Source organism: Rhinoraja longicauda, chromosome 5 (genome assembly GCF_053455715.1).
Source record: "Rhinoraja longicauda isolate Sanriku21f chromosome 5, sRhiLon1.1, whole genome shotgun sequence".
Lineage (NCBI taxonomy): Eukaryota > Metazoa > Chordata > Chondrichthyes > Rajiformes > Arhynchobatidae > Rhinoraja > Rhinoraja longicauda.
This window is the reverse complement of record NC_135957.1, coordinates 44,003,892-44,026,381: the sequence shown is the minus strand read 5'-3', so window position 1 is coordinate 44,026,381 and position 22,490 is coordinate 44,003,892. Positions and strand designations below refer to the sequence as shown.

General features: G+C 42.1%; 1 protein-coding gene across 8 annotated transcripts in view; it reads left to right on the top strand.

The window, feature by feature from the left end:
• The window catches only part of asxl2 (ASXL transcriptional regulator 2), a 151,593-nt gene that overhangs the window by 83,073 nt on the left and 46,030 nt on the right, over positions 1 to 22,490 (top strand). For 4 of the 8 annotated variants that reach the window (XM_078399392.1, XM_078399388.1, XM_078399393.1 and 1 more), the window contains one exon: positions 1,900 to 2,011. The exons of 2 other annotated variants lie outside the window; for them this stretch is intronic. In XM_078399392.1, coding sequence (XP_078255518.1) covers positions 1,900 to 2,011 — 112 coding nt within the window. Of the gene's footprint in view, positions 1 to 1,899; positions 2,012 to 17,199; positions 17,283 to 22,490 lie in introns of those variants that run through there. 2 more of the 8 variants (XM_078399391.1, XM_078399394.1) reach the window with 2 other exon arrangements.

Here is a 22,490-nt window from a genome sequence, read left to right as displayed (position 1 = left end):
ACAATTACCAAACTGCATGTTTGAGGATGACGTTTTGTGCTTATATTCTGCTTTCTTCTCTGTGCTGTTGGAAAGCACTGTTGAACCTGGGTCATTCTGACAAGGAAGAATGAAGGCTGTGACATCTGCAAACCTCGGTGGCTAGATGACTATTACAGTTTTTGCATGGCACAAGATTGAGCAAGGGACTGTTTGTTCCCACTTAACTGAACTACATCCGACATGTCACGTGACACCATGCACATTTGATAGGTGGAACTGTGGCAGCAGAATTATTCAGTCGATGCATGATGAAATATGTATTAGATTGCATTCAATCTATTAGATGTGACGAGGAAATTGATCAACCACAAGTACATTTTTATCTGTTTAGATTCTCATAACTTTTTTATTTAATTTCAAATTTTACCATGATGCAATTAATTTGACAGCCTTGCTCAATTATTCTTGACCAACTGAAAACAAGTACGGTTAGAAATATATACTTATGTGTATTCAAAATGAAAAGCAGCTGACAACAAATTAATCCATTTATTCATATCGAAGTTGATGTGTAGGTTTATGGTCTCTGAAAGTGTAACATTTGGCTAAGATCTGCAGGAATTCAAAAGTATGAAAAGTCAGTCACTTTTATTTTCTGTAGTCTTTTAAAGACTTGGAAGTGGGTGAGATAATTAGAAGTTGGGGTACAGCAATTAATGGACCTTTTCAGATTGGCAAATATTTAATTCAACACCACAATTAGCAATAGACAACATTTGTGAGTTCTGTTGCTGCTCTGTTGATTGGTCAGAAACTCCATTTACAGATTGGGAGATAAAAGAGGATTTCTGTCAAACTGGCTACACCAGATCAGAAGTCCCAAGGGATTTTGCTGGCTGTGACTTACTGATTGTAATCGCTTCATGAAGAAGATTTTAAACAGCAGTCTGCTGTAATGTTCGGCTTGAACGTGCTTTTAGCTGGTGACACAGTAATCTGCCGGCTCATTTCTGCCTTGATGACTTGCTGCATATTGCACCAAAGAGGCAGGGACAAGCTGGAGGTCCAATGCCGATGCATGTGTATGCCATGCATCTGACCTCCTTCTCCGCTGCTAAACTCCATGCTTGCATCTGGAGTTGACCCTCCAAGCCGAGGGGCTGGCTGCCATTTTGCAACCACCTCCCTCAATGTTATACCAGGGATGCCTGGCATACATTCTGTGACCTGTTCATTTGAAGAGGGTTACTGACTGTGATACAGAAGGTAAGTGCAGGTATGTGGTATGTTTTTATTTTATTTATTTAAGATTAATCTTTCGTAAATTAATTTCTTGCACTGAAACATGTATCAAAGTGATCCCAAAGCAAAAAAAGGATGATGCTAGAAATCTGAAATAGAACAGGAAATTCGAGAAATACTTAGCACATCAGACATCATCTGCAAAGGAAGAAACTGTTTTTCTTCACACAGATGCTGCATGATCTGCTGAGTACTTCCAGCAATTTCTGTTTTTCTTCTTTGTGTTTGAGGAATATTATTTGCTTAATTCATGTAATTTAAAAAAAAAAAACATATTGTTTTGGTCTCTTTTAATGTCCTAAATGTCCATTTAGAGACTGTACAACGGCCATTGACAGCAGCCAGTTCCCAATGGCTGTCAGGGCATCCTGGGGATAAAGTTATCAGGGGCAGCCAGCCATGGCCCTGTCACTGCTTGTGGACTGCTCTGCCTTTGGTCGGCAGTGAGGCTCAGATAATAGTTTTATTCACAGTTCTGCAAAAAAAGTCAGTGCAGCCACAGAAGAAAATGTGGGAGGCGATTGTGGGCAGTGGGCTGGATCACTCACAATGCACACATTGTAAAGCCAGATATTCAGACTACAGTAATATTACTTCTTCCTTTTGGCCCCTCAGAAGGATGTCCCAGATGAAATGAAGGATCTTTCCGAAATGTGGGATGACAGCAGTGATGGTCAATCAGACTCGCAGAGCACAGAGAGCAACGAGAAAAGGGAAAGGAAAAAAAGTAGGTGGAATATCAAAGGCAGTTAAGGGTTGAAAACCTCATTGTGTGACCTCCGCACTTTTTTTGTTCCTTGTCTTGGCCCTGGTCAGATTTGTTTAATTAGAACTGAGGACTGAGGTTCAGTAATTTGGATTCCATTTTATCCAAGCAAAGATTTTCACACCATGCGCCTGTCTCTTCATTCTAAGATAAAGGCATGTTGTGCTCCATTGCTATTGAACAAAGCGCATCGAGCCAACCAGGGGGAATTCTGAAGAAGGGTCTCGACCAGAAATGTCACCCATTCCTTGTCTCCAGAGATGTTGCCTGACCCGCTGAGTTACTCCATCATTTTGTGTCTATCTTCAGTTTAAACCAGTATCTGCAGTTCCTTCCGACACAACCATAGGGAATGATGGTTTTCACATTTTGGTGCTTAAAGGCCAAGTGACCATTGGAATGTCAGAATCCTCCATTCACTTCCTAAGGGAAAGTCAATTAAGGGAACATGTGAGTGTTAGAAATAAATAGTGAAGTGTAGACAACATTGATAAACTGTAAATATCAAGTCCAATCTTGTCCCTTCCTATGGAATTTAATGCCACGCCAATCCTTCCACATTGTTCATTGGGAAAGTTAGCAAGCAAAAAAGAATGTATTGCTTCTAGTCTTACCCATTGCTAAATTCTACAAGCACACAGGTAATTCTGCATTTTCTGTTGTCTGTGTACTAGGACATAAGTACAGATGAATGCTTACAGTTGTTTTCATTAGCAACTTCGCAGGCTTGCAATTTCAAGTTTGAATTCAGCACAATAGTATTTAGTACATGTGTAAGTTAATTTTTCTGTGGTTGATAATATCACTTGAAGACTCAATAATATGTTAAAGGTGGAAAAATAGCTTAAACTGATAAATGCTTGTTCCCTGTGACGGGGAACACCGTGTTCTTTTCTGGCGCACCCAAAGATTAGATTGCTTTACCATGCTGATTGGTGTCATTGGACCGTAACTTATTGTCAAGATGAATAATCTTGATTAAAAAGTAAATTTCCTCTTTTCTTGGATTTGCTCACTTTTCGGTGGAAATTATGAATAAAAGATTTGTTTCAAGAATAACAATCTGCTTGATGAATGACCATCCGTGTCACTGGCATGTTCATTCATCACTTGCACAGATTGTCTATTTACCAGTTTTTTGCCAGAGGAACACTGTGTGCCAGATTTGGCCCTGTGTGCCAGATTTGTTAGTATTTTTGGCTGTACTAATTTGTTGAGTAAATAAATTAAATTTGTAATTGACAAAAATTAATTAATAATTGAAAAATCTTTGTATTATGATGACAAAATGGGCATATACAAATACATGAATTTCATTCAAACCGTGTTCTCCAAAGAAATGCTGGGAAAATTGAAATGTTTGACAGATGTGGAAATATATTTTTTTGCAACAGCATTCTCCTGCCACACAAAATTGGGTGTGTTTATAATTTGCCATAAAGTGAACCTTTTTGTATTTCCTGGTTTCTATGCCTGACAGAACTATCTGTGACAAAAAAATAATTGGATATGTAGCCCTCTATTAATATACCCAACATGGGCTCAATGCTTTGAGTCTATATTCATTACTTTGAGGTGTATATTTAATAGTATGCAAATTGATACCTGAAGTCTGCAATCAAAAAGAGAGATTCAAATTTAGACAATATTTTGCCCTAAAGCGTTTTTGAAATGACTGTTGAAGCAACGGCAGTTTGCAATTGGATTATACCTTGAAAGTAGCTGAAGATCCCACAGTGCTTTGTCGAAAATGATATTGAGCTGCATGTGATGTGATATTGTTGGAAGAGTAGTTGCATTTTAATGGCTATCTTGACAGAGGAAATTATGAAGCAATTTCAGAGTTCAGAGCGCTGGCTCAGGCATGTCTTGGTGGCCAAAATAGGTTAACCACAAATAACTGTGAGTTACTGGCGGGAGGAAGTTCCATGAAAGGTGTGAAAGCAAGTCTGAATTAAAATATATATATATTGCTTAGATGGGAACCAAGAAGGGAAATATGGCAAAAAAATTCAGATATACGGGCATCAAAGTGAATGATCAATCAAGATATATTGGTCTTGAGGATAAATATCAGTCAGGACATTCTTCATCGCAGTGGCGTCTAATACTAAAGGGTGTATGTTTAGGGTAAGTGATAAGAGGTTCAGAGAAGATCTGAGAAGTACTTTTTCACTCAGTGTGATTGGAATGTAGAATCTTCTGCTCAAGGGAATGATGGAGGCTGGTGCTCACACGACATGAGCACTTCAATTGCCAAGTAACAAAGCCAACCGACCAAGAGCTGAGAAATGGGATTTATATAAATGGTCGGCATGAACACACTTAGTGAGGGGCCTGTTTCCATGCTGTGTGACTCTGACATTTATCCTTTGCTCTTCAAAAAAATTCCTTCGTGCTCGATGTCTACTTGAAAGAGGTGCTGGCAAAATTGAAATAATTGACAATTGAGGAAAAATATTTTTTGTCTCATCTTTGAGGAACCATCAGCAGTTGGGTTTGCCATACGAACTACAGGGAAGTGCAAGCCAAATTCTGTGCTCAAGTCTCTGGAGTGGGATATCAATCCTCCCCTCTGTCAGTATAAGAATGGACACTTGTATTGAGTCACAACTGACAATCAATTAATTAATAAAATTATCCTCAATCCAGCCACATGTTGTTTCTGCATTGGTACTCGTCTTAAAAGTTCTGTGCTACAAAATAAATTCAAAAAATACTCTTAATTGTGAGTTATGGTGTTGAAGAGAAGAATTCAGTGATCAAATATATGCAATACATTCTCTCTGAAATCACAATAGTTCAAATATCCCCATTGATCCATTTTGTCTGAAAAAAACATGTTGATGTACAAGTGGAAAATTTAAAAAATGTGTTACTTGAGCTCAGGGGTATTATGCATGAGTTCAGCTCCAATGGTTAAAGGTATTTCATACAACTGTGCTCTCTATTATCTGTATTTTGTGATAAAGCTACGAAATGGTTGAGCAGTGAACCAACGTATACTATGTGAATTATCTACCCGCCCATGAGACAGGGCCAAGCTAAACAAGTGATTACAATAACTATCTTTGTGATATTACTGATGGCATTAGGTGTAGTTTGTTTGCAGTGCACGCTATTCTTGGGGGGAAAAGATGGCACCACATCACATACTCTGTAGATCATCGATCAGAAGTATTGTGGAATAATTTTCATATCCAGTAAGCAGTAAGGGAATTGCTTCAACTTTGTGTACTTCAACCAAATCTGTGAAATTTGTTTTTCTTTTGTTTCATGAACAGAATATCAAACTATCCAGGCAGCTGTTCAGCCAATGTCAATGAATAATTTCATCAAGTGTTTGCTGTAAGCAATCTGTGCAAATCAATACTGATTAAATACATTCACATGTTTAGGGCACAGTTGATGTTGAATTAGTTAATTGGCCTCTGACACAAAGTAGAAGTTTCGGGTGAAAAGCTGATGAAAGGTCTCATCCAGAAATGTCAAATTCTCCTTCGCATCCTCCGGTAGTTTATTTTTTCCTCAATTATTATTTTGACTTTCCTAAAGTTAGGTAGGTAAGGCTGAAAAGATTGATGTGCTGCATTGATGTGTTTTAGGTTTACAATTTAAAAGTTGAAATCAAGCAGAAACAATTCAGCCGAGAAATTGTTCCATGGTGCTTTGTGTCAAAGCAGAGTTGTGAGTCATCATACCACTGTTTGTAAAAGCCACTTGAAGAGTTGAAACTTCACGTACGATGTTCAAAGCCATCATTGTCATGTTTCCATGTGTAACGGTGCACTGACACCCATATATCCAAGGTCACTGTGGAATCTCTATTGACAAGTTGCAAATCCTTGCAGTACTCAACATGAGGTGCAACAAGAATGATCTTTGCAGTAGATCAGAAAGGACATGGCTCAATCACTCAACACTTTTCCAGCGACAGGGGAGCATCGCCATGGCATGAATAGATAGTGCAATGATGGGAATCGGAGAAAGGTCCCAGGTGCTCAGAGAGATCAGGACAGGGTGGTGCACAACAGTGCCCATGCCTGCATTGTTTTTCCCTCAAGCACAGCGTGGAAACAGGCCCTTCTAGCCAACTTGCTCACACCGGCCAACATGTCCCAGCTGCACTAGTCCCACCTGCTAGCAATTGGTCCAGATCCCTCCAAACCTGTCCTATCTATGTCTGAAGGAAAATCAGATGAAGACTTCTCTGCATGGAGTTTGGGTGAGCTCTCAAATGCAGTCGTGAGCCGCGAACTCTGAGATGTGTTAGTGGTCAGTGACCAGGAATGATGCTGAGGCCCTGTGACAGAGCGTGGGCTTGATGGTTCTGGTAGAGCAGGTTGTATTTGACATCCGAAAAGGCCACATATCTCAGTGAGGACAAATAATGTAGTTGGAATGTTCGACTGTTTAAATACCACAGTTTTGATTTTATGGGTAAACAAGAACTCTTATTTTTATATCTGTGAGTTAGAAAATTTCACCATATGAATATTCTCTATTGCATTTCTACCTGGGTGAATCTTATGCTGGAAAATTGCTCAGGTGAATGAAAATCCTTCAGTCAAATGAGGGGACACATTCCATTGTGAGTGTTAAGACACCTAGAAATGTATAGAAAAAAAAATATTCCAAATTTTTGGGAGTTTTGTTTAAGATTCATGTGAATGAATTTTCTGGTCCATAAACATTTAGTTTGTGGGGGAATAAAAGCAAAGGGAATTTTTGAAAGTCATGATGTCCTGAGTTTGGTGGAGTGCTGAAATTCAGAGTGGAGAGGCCAAGGAGCCCATACATTAAAAAAAAGCCCATGTATCATTTATAAACCAGCACTTGCAGTTTCTTGTATCTAGCCCATACATAATTCCTGTCGTCTGAATAGTACTGGAAACATGGCAAGTTGAGGTCAGTTATGAGCCTGGAAATTATGCTGGTGCGTCGTTGAGTGGAGAATCCTCCTGCCTCAAGGAAGGTGATCCATGCAGCAGTTGTGCAGCTGTGGTGCGGTGGCCTGCGAAGTTGGGAACTCGAATGTCAGAAAACACTCGCTGCCACTTGCTGTTTTCGGACCATTTGTCCTGGTTTCAACCTCTTATGAAAGAGACAGAGTTTAAGGGGACACAGATGTTTGGAAAGGACCCATTTTCTTTCCAGAGATCTTCCTCAATTCTCCTTCAGTAAGTAGCTACTTTCATAGTTTGTAGCCTCTTCTACCAGATGCAGAGTTCGCAATAGGAGTGTGGATTCTGCTCTCTGGGGTTGGCTGCCAAAATATTGTTGAGCAACTTTGTGTTGTTGCAACACAGTGCTATTGTGGCTGTTATACCAGAGGGTGTAGCACCAAACCTCAGCACCGACAAAGTCAATTTTTTGCGTATTGCCCAATGTGTGTTTGAAAAGACTTCAATGTCTTCATTCAAAAACATGAAAGAATAGATATGATTATGTAAGAAAAGATTTACTAAGTAGAACCCAATACCATGTGCTCTCACAACCACTGCCAGGTCAGGCGCTGCACTGATGACCTTCACTGTTAAAGTGGGATAGCTCCGCCAATGTGTCCAGCTGCCTCACCAAGTATTGATTTTTATCAGAACCCCTTGTCTTTCGTGGAGGCAGAGTGAGTCTGCACTTGAAAATGCGTTCTGATGGACTTTCAGCCCACAGTTTTCTTTCAGTACAAGTCAAATTTTGAATGTAAGCATGAATTTCCGTGTTTGATTGGAAAGATTTTTCAATTGTGGATGCAAAACTCTATCGAGCATCTCGGGCTTTATAGACAATAGGTGCAGGAGGAGGCCATTCGGCCCTTCGAGCCAGCACCGCCATTCAATGTGATCATGGCTGATCATTCTCAATCAGTATCCCGTTCCTGCCTTCTCCCCATACCCCCTGACTCCGCTATCCTTAAAAGCTCTATCTAGCTATCTCTTGAATGCATTCAGAGAATTGGCCTCCACTGCCTTCTGAGGCAGAGAATTCCACAGATTCACAACTCTCAGTTCTAAATGGTCTACCCCTTATTCTTAAACTGTGGCCCCTTGTTCTGGACTCCCCCAACATTGGGAACATGTTTCCTGCCTCTAACGTGTCCAACCCCTTAATAATCTTATACGTTTCGATAAGATCTCCTCCCATTCTTCTAAAATCCTTTGATCAATTTAAACTTCTGTTTCAGAAAAAATTGTGTTTCAATCATATTTTTACAATCTCTAGTTATCCCAAAATGTTCAATGATCACTCTTTTCACTCAGTGGGAGAAAAACAGGCTAAATAAAAACATTGGGGTTTCATTCAAGCCCTGCAACTTTTGTGAAAAAGCGCACTAAATAATATTATGGCTTTTCAATTTAAGTAAGAGAATTCTGTGCATAACATTGTAAATTATGTATGCTTACAATTTAGCGATGGAAATCAAAATTGCTAAAAATTTTATGCGATGAAGTCTTTTGAGTGCTTTTCTTTCAGAGAAGCACTTTGCCACTAAAGCCAGAGGGAGTCTGCATTTCTTTGCCTTTATCTGTAAAATTATTCAGCAAAGATATCTATGAATAGAGTGACTTATTATATCCAAAACTTAATTTATACTTCGAATTTTAATATTTGAACTGTTGGGAATTCCTCTTAGAAATTTATGATATAATGTAGCAAAAACAGATAAGAACATTCTTGTAGAAACAAGGAACTGTAGATGCTGGTTTACAAAAAAGACGCAAAGTGCTGGAGTAACGCAGCATCTCTGGAATACATGGATCGGTGATGTTTCGGGTTGAGACCCTTCTTCAGATACTTCTGGAGTCTGGAGAAGGATCCTGACTCAAAACATTATCTATCCATGTTCACCAGAGATGTCGCCTGACCCATTGAATTGCATCAGCAGTTAATGTCTTTGAAGAATGTTATATTTATGAACCAAGAGTGTGGTCGGCAGTGGTGCTGATGTCAGCATGTGTCCTGCATTGGCTTTCATGGCCCTAACTTCTGGTAAGGCGCTATATAAAATAAATGCTTATTATTATTATTATTATTATTATTATAACAAAGGAGTTCAAGTGCTTATTTTCCCAATTACGTTGGCATCAAAGTAGTCACCAAGGTGTTGCCTGGGTATGAGAAGAGTTTGGACATGCTGGGTCATTTTTCTTTGTAGCAGTGGAGGCTGAGGTGACCTTGTTGAGATGAATAAGATCACAAGGAGCATGGATAAAGTGAATGCCCAGTTTTTATCAGAGTGTAGAGGATTCTAAAATTAGAGGGCACAGACTTGAGGTGAGAGGAGAGAGATTTAAGAAGGACCTCAGGAGCAACTTATTCACTCCAAGGGTAATCTATCTGGAGTGAGCTGCCAAAGGAAGCTATAGAAGTGAATATAATTATGACTTTTATAAAACATTTGGACAGATATATCGATATGAAGGGTTTAAAGGACTATGGAACAAATGCTGGCAAATAAGACGAGCCAGTGTGCCAACTTGGTCAATGTGGGCCAAATGGCCTGTTTTCATGCTGCCTAGCTCAATTACTCCATGATTCTATTCGCACATGGATGGGGGAAGGAAATGTGGTTTGGGGAGGTCGGCTCTATTCTGAATGACGACCATAGTTAATTTTAGAAAGGTCTCTGATGCTTTATAGGGTGGAAGCTCTGAGCAGCAATAAAATGAGTAAAGATCATTGACTGCATTGTCAATACTTCATAGATACCTTTCAAAGCAGGGAGAAAATAACCAGGCCATCAGTTCTAAATGGGTTACATAAATGGAAAATGTAGGAAACACTCAGCTGCCCAAGTAAAATATCTGCAAAGAAAAGCATAGCGAACATCTGCTGAGTGTTACAGGCATTTTCTGAATTTGCATCAGACTTCCAGCAACTGCAGTTGTTTGATTTTCATTCACTTTTCTAAATGAGTTTATGGTTGCCTGAAATTTTGGTTATCACTTGAGAAATACTGGAATGGAAGAGAGTGAGATTTTACTTGAAGAACACGAGGCAGAATCTTACAATTAAAGGGGATTGGGAGGCACTTAAAATGCTTTTTGCTTTAATCTAATACCCTGCTCATTATGAAACACTAAATGCAGTATCGTAAGAAGTTGGCTTTGTGAACATTTCTTAAAACAAATTGAGAGATTTGAAATCAGCCAATACTAAATCAGAAATAAAATCTGTTACTTTAAGAAAGTGACTTCCTGCAGGTTCTAGTTGATGAGCTCTCACACAGCTGTGGGGGACCAAAGATTCTTTGAATGAATGAATGAATGAATGAATGAATATAACTTTATTGTCATTCAAGACTATACAGTCGAGTGCATATTTGAACGTAATTCCATTGCAACTGGCTTCAGTGTAACACCAAATAATAAAAATTGATTAAAGAAAAATAAATAAATAAGTAACTCGCACATAAAATAATGGTGGCGGATCATTGTGATTTCAAGAGTCTGATGGCTCGGGGGAAGAAGCTATTGCAGAACCTGGCTGTTCTACTCCGTATGCTGCAGTACCTTTGACCAGAGGGCAGCAGGGTGAACAGTCCATGATGGAGATGGGTGGGGTCTTTAATGATATTTTTGGCCTTGGACAGGCAGCGTTTGTGTGCAATGTCCTGGATGGAAGAAAGTGAAGTCCCGATGATTTTCTCAGCTGTCCTCATCACTCTCTGCACGGACTTCCAGTCTGAGGCTTTGCATTCCCCAGACCAGACAGAGATGCAGTTGGTCAGTATGCTCTCTATGGTGCCCCTGTAGAAAGTGGTGAGGATGGGATGGGGGAGGTGTGCTCTTCTCATCCGGCACAGAAAGTGCAAACGCTGCTGGGCTCTCTTGACTAGAGATGCAGTGTTTAGGGACCAGGTCAGGCTGTCTGTGATCTGCACCGCCAGGAACTTAGTGCTACTGACTACCTCCACCGCAGTGTCACTGATGTGGAGTGATGTGTGCCTGCGCCGTTTTCTCCTGAAGTCAACGATGATCTCCTTTGTTTTTGCGACATTCAGGACCAGATTACTCGTGTTGCACCAGTCCACCAGGTGTTTCATCTCCTTCCTGTAAGCCAGTTCATTGTCGTCCCGGATAAGGCCCACCACTGTTGTGTCATCTGCAAACTTCATGTGACTGTTGAATGTGGTTACCGGACATCGAAATGTCATGTATATTCCTTTATTCGTCCCAAACCGGGGAAGTTTACAGAAACAACATGGGCACAAAGTGTGCTTCAGAACACAGAGAGAAGTTGTTGGTGTTTCAACAAATGAAGTAATCCTATACTTTGGCTATTATATCAATTCATGCAAATGGATGACTGGTTCGAGATGCAGAGATGTACTTAGAAAAACATTATTATATCCGGGTTTTAAAAACAAGATGAAAAAGGAACTTTTCACGTTTCAGATTTTTTTTAGCTGGTTTCAGTAATGCTGCATTGGATATCTTTTGCCTAGGTCGGAAATTACCATTTCTAAATAGTAGATTAATGGATGGCCATGGATGTGAATGAGTATACATGCCCTGCATTCCCTGTCCTCGGCCTCCTCCCCCACAATCCCATTCAGTATTGTAGCCCTGTTTCCCAAACCATTTAGTTCTATTTACATAATATGTCGGACCAGGTTGTGCAGCATCATCAGTGGTGTCATCAATAGAAAGTGTCTTGATAATGCTTCAGGGTTGATTGACTGAAATATCCAGCATGTAACAGGCCCGGTGGTGCCACAAGTCCACATCAACCAACAATCTCCCATTCATACAAATTGTATGTTATCCCACTTTCTCATTCATTCCCTACCCACTGGGCAATTTACAGAAGACAACTAACCTACAAACCTACATCTCTTTGGGATGTGGGAGGAAACTGGAGCATGTGGGGGCAACTCGTGTTGTTATAGGAAGAACATGCAAGAACACTGGTCTCAGGCACTGTGAGGCAGCATCTGTACAGCTTCACCACAGTGTTGCTGCTGCCCCCCCCCCCCCCCCCTCCGCCAACCAACTCCATGGTGTCATTTTGCTTTTATTTTATTTCATTTGTAATCTATAAGGTTTAAATATTGAATTTACATATCATTTTCATGTTGACAAGAATCTATTTTGTTCAAGTTGAAAATTGGACATGTCAAAGTTTGACTGGAGACTGTTGTCATCGTTTACTTATGAGATGAACTTAAGAAATGGGAGCAGGAGGTGGCTGTATGTCCCCTTGAGCCTGTTCTGCCCTAACAGCTGATGTTCCTAGTTTTGACCATGCTTCCCTACCTGTTTCCCTGAACCTTTCATTCCCCGTAGTCCAGGACTCTGCCCACCTCAACCTCGAACATTATCAGTGTACAAGAGCCTGTGGGCTTTGCAGCTAATATTTCATAATAGAAACAGTTTTCATATCCATCAAACCAGCGACATCTATCAGATGGGACATAACATGAGCACGAGAGATTTGTGAAATGTTTTAGTTTATTCTGGTCCTTAATGTTCCTGATTTCCTATTAATATTTCTAAACAATGCTGTTTTTCTGCTGCAGTCTCAGATCCAGTTGCTAAGTATAGTCGTAGGCATGTTCTGGGTAGATAGATGAGTAATCATGGAGGTTGCGATCCCATTGGAGAAATAGAAATGATTAAACAAAATCTTTACAATTTTACGTGGTCATCTGATCCGCAGACAAATAAAATGAGTTAACTTGGTGGTGAATTGACACTTTCACTGTGATTGGCACTTTCACGGTGATGAGACACAAATGTGCTTGCATCAACAACTGTTGAAACAACTGTTGCGTGATGTTCAAAAATGTAACGTGAGGAAATGAAGTTGTGCAAACAAAGAGAAACATCATTTTGAATAAACTAATGGCTAAGCACTGAATGTCCAGTTCCAAGTATTGACCTGCATTGGTGAGGTAGAGGATGGGGCACAGGCATAATTCAGTCTTACTGTTGAAGTCATATACTCTGTCCCTAACTTTTATCCAATAAGTTTAATTAATACCAGAATTTATAATATTAATTAATAAAATCAATATTTGGGAAGAATTATCGTTGATGAGGCTGCAGATTTTTCTCAGCAGAACAAACGTAAGATCTGATGTGTTCAAAAGTTAGTTGTTACAACATCGCGACGACTAACGTTGACAGTGTGATAGAGTGATTGCTGAGTGGTAAGTTTGCATAGCTAATTTCCATTACTTATGTGGATTTTTATTTTGTAACCCTTTGGAGCAATCTGCAGCAATCTCAAACACCACCTCATTTCTAAAAGATTGAAAAGAAAGAAGTCGTATGTTTTTTTTTGTCAGTATACCATTGTATATGTACCTACAGAATTGAGAACAGTTGAGTTCATTTGCTCGGGGGTGTATATTAAATCTTATGTAAATCTTGCTCTCAGTTCTTTTCATGCAGTTTCATTTCATAACTACTGTGGCAGAAGTCGTATTATTGTTTACAATAATTTGCTTAATACATAATCTGGTAACAAGGAACGGCATGTGGGATCAGGGCAAGTAACTATTTCACCCATCAGGTTGACAGATTTGATGTGGGTGTCGAGTGAAAGAGGAATTGGAATGGGTAAACACTGTGACAATGTATAATCTAGTTCCACAGAGGAAAGGGACAAAGTGGAATGAATATTCATATTTTGAAATATTAGATTTTAATTATCTCCAACTTTCCCTAGAACTTGAAGGAATGCAACTACTCATGCAATAATGATCAGTGCTAGAGAGGTTGACCAGCAACTGTAAATACTTCGTGATTTACGTATTTGCTGATTTAGTTAAAATGGAGAAAATGTGCCTCAACCACATGAATCCAACATCATCAAATCATTCAGCATTTCAGTAGTGACATCTGCCAAATCATTCTGATATTAAAAATATAGCCATGTGGCGGTCCCTGGATATTAGGCCACTCTTAGGGTCAGTCCCCTCAGCACTTGACGGATAGGGACGAGGGACTGCCCACAGGCCACGGGGTTTCTACCCAGGGCTTTTTGTGGAGTGTTCATCCCTTCGGTGGAACTCGCTGTGAGTGGATGCTCACAACCTGCATTAAAGAACTTTCAAAAGCTGCCTGGCGTCCAGCCTATTTCTGGCCACGTCCAGGCCACTACATTGGTGACCCCGACACTCCACGCGTCGTGATGGACCAGAACAATGCACAACCCGGTCCCGCCGACCGAGAAGCCGTCGCGCTAAAGCTCCCGACTTTGTGGACCGAAGAGCCTGATGTCTGGTTCCAGCAGGCAGAGGCACAATTTGCTGTGCCGGGCATGATGGTGGATGAACCCAAATATTTCTACGTCGTTGGCGCTCTGGACCAGGCAACTATGAGGCGAGTTAAACCTTCCCTCTGCGCCCCCCCCCCCCCGGCAGCTAACAAATATGCAGGCCTCAAGGCCCTGCTCATCAGGAGGTTTTGCCTTGGCCACTCCGAGCGGGCAACTCAAATTCTGCGTATGGAGGGCCTCAGTGACCGCCGGCCGTCGACCCTTATGGGCGACCATGAGCCCTGTTTCTTGTTCAAACATGCTTACCTTCTGCAGATCCCTTCACCAACACGGAGGCGCTGGGCGAGCGCGCTGACCAGGTGTGGATGGCCCATCAGGTGGAACTGGAAGCACTGGCTGTTGTCTCAGCGGCGTCGGGAGGCGCACAGCAGGTCGGGGCCTCCGTCGACCACGACTCAGGGTGACCTCCGCGGCGAAATCCGGCCGCCATCAGACACCCCCACAAGGCACGTCATCTCCGCAAGGCCCACCGGCAGTTCCTTCCGACGCCAGCAGAGGTCGCTAGTGGTCGGCCCAGTCAGCACCGTCGCCTATACCACCGGACACCAGTAGAGGGGCCTGGTGCTATTATCACCGCCTCTGGGGAGCAACAGCCAGGCAATGTCGCCCGCCTTGTGCCTTCCCAGGAAACGCAGGGGCCGGCCATCAGTAATTCTTTCAGCGGCCGGCCGACCAGATTCATCGCGTGTTCGCTCGGGATCGCCGCACCGAGGGTCGGTTCCTCGTGGACACCGGAGCGGAGGTGAGTGTCCTGCCTCCTTCCATCGCCGACATCCGTGCGGGCAAACGCACCCCCTCCTCACTGGAGGACCCCTATCAGTACCTACGAGGTTCGCACGTTTGCCCTCAACTTCGGCCATAGCTGGTTTTCGTGGGGGTTTGTCATCGCCGACATTTCCCAGCCGCTGCTGGCCGCCGACTTCCTGTGAGCGCATTCAATGCTCGTGGATGTCAGGCGGGAGCGCCTGGTGCACTCCAGCACGCTGGGAGCCGGCCTCCCTCGACGTTGGACCCCTGTCGTCCGTGGATGTGACTTACGTGCGCATCCTGGCGGATTTCCCGGACATCATCGAACCACACTTCTGCTCCTCCGCCCCCAAGCATGGGGTGGAGCACCACATCCCTACCACCGGGCCGCCCATGCGTGGCGTCTTGCACCGGACAAGCTCCGTCTAGCGCGGGAGGAGTTCCGCCGGATGGAGTCGATGGGCATCGTGCGCCCCTCCGATAGCCCATGGGCATCACCGCTCCACATGGTCCCCAAGACGGACGAGGGCTGGCGCCCGTGTGGGGACTACTGTCGCCTGAATGATGCGACCGTCGTCGGCAGGTACCCGGTCCCGCACATCCAGGACTTCAATGCCCACCTGGTCGGAGCATCGGTGTTCTCCAAGGTGGACCTTGTGCGCGGGTACAATCAAATTCCGGTCCACCCCGATGACATCCCCAAGACGGCCATTATTACACCGTTCGGGTGGTTTGAATTCTTGAGGATGCCGTTCGGGTTGAAGAACGCCGCACAAGCCTTCCAACGGCTTATGGACTGTGTGTGCCGTGGCCTGGACTTTGTATTCGTGTATTTGGATGACGTGCTCGTGTATAGGGTCAGTCCCCTCGGCATTTGACGGACAGGGACGAGGGACTGCCCACAGGCTATGGGGTTTCTACCCACGGCTTTTTGGGGAGAGTTCATCCCTTCGGTGGAACTCGTTGTGAGTGGATGCTTACAACCTGCATTAAAGAACTTTCAAAATTTGCCTGGCGTCCAGCCTATTTCTGGCCACGTCCAGGCCATCACAGCCGTTTGGTTTCTGTCACACTGCAATTCCACCCTTCCACCAGTGGTGACTCTCAAGTGCCATTGATCCCCTCGAGTGCCATTGATCCCCTCGAGTGCAGAACTGAAGCTGAGAAATGCCCATCAAAATTGTGAAGACGGTATTTTATAACAGTTTTTTAAAAAAGTGTGAACAGAGAGGTTTTGCGTGCAGAAAATTCACAAACGTTTAAGAGTATGCCAGTTGCTGTGGACAGTCGCTCAAATATATTATCACATTGACTCCATGGCTAGCACTTGGTGGAAAATTAGACCTGTGATCCAAGAATTGAGTGCTTCACTATTAATATACTTCCTCATTTAAAGCCATTCTGCTTCAACAATCTAGTTGACGATTGGTTGTCATATCTAGTGTAGCTAGTACTGCATTCACATTGTTTGCAGAGTACATTTGCAGTGCATGCTTCTCATCTGTGCTTGCAAGTATCCTGATAGCTCAGTGATTCAACAATTTACAAATTTGAATGTGGATAATTGCCAGATAGCAAGTTGTTAGTCTTATGGTGAGGCTGGACCAAAAGGAAGCAAAAGTTGAAACTAGACCAGCTATTTGCATTGGCTGAGATACTGAAGATGACTCTGAAGATGACCATCGCGATAGGCCAAATCTTCAAAGCACAACCCAATCAGACATGATCTAAATTCTGACAACATAAATTTTGAATCATGCAATTCTAAAAAGAGAGAATGGATGTTGAAAGTCAGACACGTATGAGCACAAACGATATAAAATCAATGTTCTCTGTTAAAACACTGGACAGCATTGAATGATAAAAGCCCTTCACAAAGTAACAAAATAATCATTTTATTCTGCTCTGTGGACTTTGCAGTGATATCATTTGTTTCAGAAACTTGCTACAGGAAGCTTGCTGATAAAAATCAACAACCACTTCCTTATAAGTACCGAAATAAAGTCGCAGAAAGCGGAAACATCTTTTTTTTTCAAAGAAACACTTTATTTCGCTGATATAAACTATATTTGACTAATGAGCTGAGGCGTTGAAAACGTCAGAAAATTAAAATTAAGCAGAGCAGCAGCAGCTTCAACTGTTTGACGTGACATCAGAAAAAAAATGTTGAATAAAAACTTTTACGCTGATCAGTATAAAGGTAAGAGGCCTTGATGTTTTGTTGGAACCTTGTGTATGTTAGAAACACTGATGTCTGTTAAGGAGACCAATGTTTGCTTGGCGGCAGAATCGTATTTGCATTGGCTGATTTTGTGGTTGGAACATCAACTCATGTTTCATGTAGACAACTTAACTCTAGAGTTTTTGCAGAAGTACAAGTAAATGTAGCAGCAGTTCTCTGTGTAGAACAGTCTCCTTTCTTCATCAAAGCTGATTAATAACTGCACAATGATTTCTTTCATCTCTGGCACTTGCTTTGAAAATGTAATGTTGATTTGATGCAGTACTGTTCCTGGTCTGAATTTATGACAGACCTGAAATTGACCAGATCATTACAGAAAAAAATATCGCAGCTTTAACATTTCTTAAATTATCACTTTTGGAACACAGAACCTTTTGCAATCTTATTCTTTGATTATTTGACGAAAGCAAATCAGAATAAAATGTCAATCATTCTCCGACCATTATCATAGCACACACTATGACATCGACAGTCTTGGCTAAAACTGGAGCTCTCAAGGTCTTGTGCTTTATCATCTCTGCAAACTAATAAGTGGGTTTATATATGATAATCTCTAAGGATATCATTTAGACACCTGTAGCACCAACTCAATAAAAGGAATTGACACCAATATTATACTTCCTATTCATTGATTTTAAAATGAGAAGTTTAACTGCATGAACATTTGCAATTTTTCATCTGAAATCATGAAAAAGATGCAACATTTATAAATGCATCAATGTTTGCTCGATATTATGGTTGCTGTCATAGTATCTCGATGAGGTGCTGAGTACTTTGCATCTATAGTCAGCAAGTGGAAGGACATGGAGGATAGTGAGATTAGTGAGGAGTTTTCTGATATCAGTTTGAGATCAGGAAGAGGTTGTGTTAGGTCTCTTGAAATGCATTAAGATGGACAAATAGCCAAGCCCTGATGGGATCTATTCCAGGTTATTGAGAGAGGGAAGAGAGGAGGTAGCAAAGGCCTTGATGAACTTTGTATCTTCTCTAGCCACAGGTGAGATCCCAGAGGACTAGACAGCAGCCAATGTTGTTCCTTTGTTGAAGGGAAGTAGAGATAATCCAAGAAATTTTAGACCGATGAGTCTCACATCAGTGGTAGGGAACTTATTGGAGGGAATTCTGCAGGATAGGATTACTCACAATCAGAAGAGAATGGGATAATTATTGTCTTCCCATAATTAGCCCATTTAGCATGTCTTTGGCCATGGCACGTCATGTCTTTCTAACTCAAATAAGATTTTTTGAGAGGTGACAAGGTGATTGATAAGGGTCGGGTAGTGGATTTTGTCTACATGGATTTGGTAAGGCAGTTGAGAAAGTCCCTCATGGCAGGCTGATCCAGAATATTGAGATGTATGGGATCCACAATGACTTAGTAGTTTGGACTCAGAATTGGCTTACTCATAAAGGACAGAGAATAATGGTGGAAGGGTGTTATTCTGACTGGAGGTCTGTGACCAGTGGAGTTCCACAAGGATCTGTGCTGGAACCTCTGTTATTTGTGATCTGTGTAATATATATGACTTTGACAAAAATGTAGATGTGTTGGTTAGTGTCAGGGGTGACAGGGAGAAGGCAGGAGAATGGGGTTAGGAGGGAGAGACAGATCAGCCATGATTCAATGGCTGAGTAGACTTGATGGGCCGAGTGACCTAATTCTGCTCCTATCACTTATGATCTTAGTAAGTGTCCAGGTGACGGCAAAATTGGCGGAGTTTCAGACAGTAAGGAAGCTTTCAAAGGATACAGTGGGATTTATATCACTTGAAAAGACAAGTAAAGAAATAGAAGATGGAGTTTAATTACAACGTGTGAGGTGCTCCACTTTGGGAGATTTAATATAAAAGGAAAATATACAGTTAATGGCAAAACCATAACAGCAATGAAGTATTGGGATTTAAGTCCACAGCTCCCAGCAAGTAGCAACACAAATAGATTGTAGTAAAGAAGGCATATGGTTTGCTTGCCATCATTGGTTGAGGCATTGAGTATCAGAGTCAGGAAGTCTTATTGTAGCTTACTTAAACTTTGGTGAGTCTACATTTGGAGTATTGTGTGCAGTTTTGGTTGCCTCATTGCAGGAAGGATGTTGAGGCTTTGGAGAGGGTGCAGATGAGGTTTACCAGAACGCTGCCTGGATTAAAGGGGTGTTGGAGGTTGGACTGGGATTGTTTTCTCTGGCACATCGCAGTTTAAGGGAAGACCTGATAGAAGTAAATAAAATTATGAGAGGCATAGATAGGATAGATGGAAACTTTTTCCCAGCATGGAAATATCAAGGGCTCGAGGGCATAGCTTTCAGATCAGAGCAGCAAAGTTTAAAGGAGATGTGCAGGAGAAGTTTGTTCCATAGAGTGTGGTGGGTACCTGGTAGGCACTGCAACGGGTGTTGGTGGAAGCAGATACGATAGTGGCATTTAAGAGGTTATGAGATGAATATGCAGGGAATGGAGGGATATGAATCAAGTGCAGGCAGAGGAGATTAACTTGGTATTGTTCAATGGTGTTTTATTGTCACATGTGCAGAGTGCTAACACAGTGAAATTCATTTTCTTACAAACAGTCCAGTAGAGTATTGCCATACCCCCGATCTTCGATTAGCAAGTGTACAGAAATAGTCTACTCGGCCCGCATGGAAGAGGCGCTATGTTTTGGCACAATTTTCAAAGTCCATGCTCCAGTTCTTATGAACGGTGCCTGTTTCAGGCAAGTCCCAGGCTGTTGTGGGTCTCCAACCATCTCCTTCCTTGAACGCCTCCTCTTCCGTCCACCTTGGTTCCCCGGGGGTGCCTCCCACAGCCAACCATGAGAGTGCAGTAGGCCAGACCCTGGTTCCCTCTCCTCTCCTACCGACCTCGCTCCTCCCCCATCATTGCCATCAGCGGCCCCCTCCTCCTGATGACGAGCAGGGGCCAGTTCGGCCAGCTCCCCCTTCCAGGCCAAGGGCCTGCCAGGTCCAACGAGCAGGGGACCAACTCAGCAGAGTCCCCCTGAAGCCGTGATCCGGCAGCACTTCCGTTCAGCCGGTGGGACCAGCTCGGAGGGTTCCCCCTGAAGCAGAGATCCGCCGGTCTGGCTCTTGAGTTCAGCCACGCAATGACTGCATCCTCCTGGGAGCCTTCAGTCGCCCTGTTTGTTGGCCGTATGGTCTGTTCCTGTGCTGTACTATTTACTGTATATTCTATTCTTCAATTATCAAATTTCCTAAAATATGATGGCAGTCTTGAAATTTAGGCCAATATAAACGTGTGATTTAATCGTCTTTGCCTGACCACAATTTAATCACCCCATTGTGCATGTGCAACAAGGTGTCAGTTGAAGCAACACAGATGTCCTGTCCTGTTGTACGTGACCACATTTAAACTCAATTTAAATTAATTGAAGCAGCAGGAGTAGCCCAACAAGATGATGCTTCATTTTGATAGCCAGAAAAATAAAGGTATTGGATTAGTTAGTACTCAGTGGAGTGACAGATGACGATGGTAGATTTGTCACTCCATGTTTGTGTGCACGTATGTTTTTCAGAAAACAATACAATGTACTCCCTAAAGGGGGAAATCACTGGAAATTTGCTGTATTAACCTGCTGTAGAGGTGTGTTTTGTCATTTACTGTGAGCTAAATTTGACCCTGCATGATGCTGGAGGAAACTTGAAACATGAGGTGATCATGGGTGCAGGTGGCTCTATATACAATTCTTTATCTCTTATCCTTGTGGATTTGATTTGTGCAGAATATGCTAATATATGAAGCAGTGGAACACAGGAACAGGTCCTTCACCCCATGATGTCTATGCCGAGCATGATGCCATTTTAAATTAATCCTATAATACGATATGCTAGAACAATATGATAGAACCTTATTTATCCCAGGCTGGAAATTGATCACCTGTCAACCTTGATCTGAGCAGAAAGTTGGCAAGTGTAGATGATTTCAGGCTTGATTTCTAGATTTTGTCGAACCAGGCGATAAACAAGGCAAGTACAACTTTTGGGGCAATGTTAATGGTCTCCACAGGTCAAAACATGCATGTTTTTTAAAAAGAAATAGTCAGCAAATTGCTTCTGGTGTTACCCAGGGACTTCTGAGGGAGACTTTATATGTATGATTCTGAATTGCACCAAGATTGAATTCCATAGACCCCAAAATCTCCGAGGATTGAATAGATAGCCAACACCCAAAGAGATAAAATAGCTGATGCATTATAATCGTCCAGCTCAATGCTCTGTTGCTAAAAAAGAATTGATGAGTCTTGGGAAAGGAGAAAGCTGAATTGGAGCACCAAGCACATTCTGACACTTAATTGGCCTCACTCCAGGTACTGATGTTCCAATCCAATGTACAGGTTAAATGATGTATGTTGCAATAAAATCCCGTTATGTCAGTTTTGAAAATAATTTGGCTTAGTTGTATGGTTTGAAGGCAAAATCCCTTAAAAGCAATTCTGCCTCGCATAATTATAATAATTTCAAATCCTTTGAAGGCAAAGACAGCAATTTTTGACGTTTCATGATAGCTACAGTACATTTTGAACTAACTGTAAGTTCACCTTTGTCATGCTGGTGACGTGAATGCTTCCATCGGACCTGATAGCAGAAAATTGCTCAGTTGGCTTGTTCCTGGTCTCTGTCCACTAGATCCTGATTCTCAAGAATGGTTCTCAAGTGGTTAGATTTGCATGTGTCTCAGGGTTAAAGCAGTTGAGGATGAGGATGTGTTTGTCCAGTCACAAGATGACTGGTAACTAAACTGAGGAACCGGAATGTTCTTCACATGAAATGTAGTGACGCGTGGAATGTTGCCTTGGGGAGAGGAGGAAGAAATGAAGAAAACTGGTTTAAATTGAACGATTAATATATTATGCAGAAATTATTATTGGTTCCGCAGATTTAATTTTCATTCCAAAGCTGAAACTGTTTGTGTGAACAGTTTTTGTGCCCAAGAAAAACATCTCTTAATCTGAAATGTTGAGCATGGTAGGGAGCACAAGTTTGCTTGTGCTGAAAGTGGATAACCAGCACAACTGAAGATCAGCCTGAAAAAGCCACCAATTTTGCAGAAAAATGGCAAGGTGGACACATTTTTCCAGAGATGGGGAAATGCAGAGTTGATGTTACAAACAGATCAGCTGTGATCTTATTGAATAGCAGGGGAGGTTCAAGGG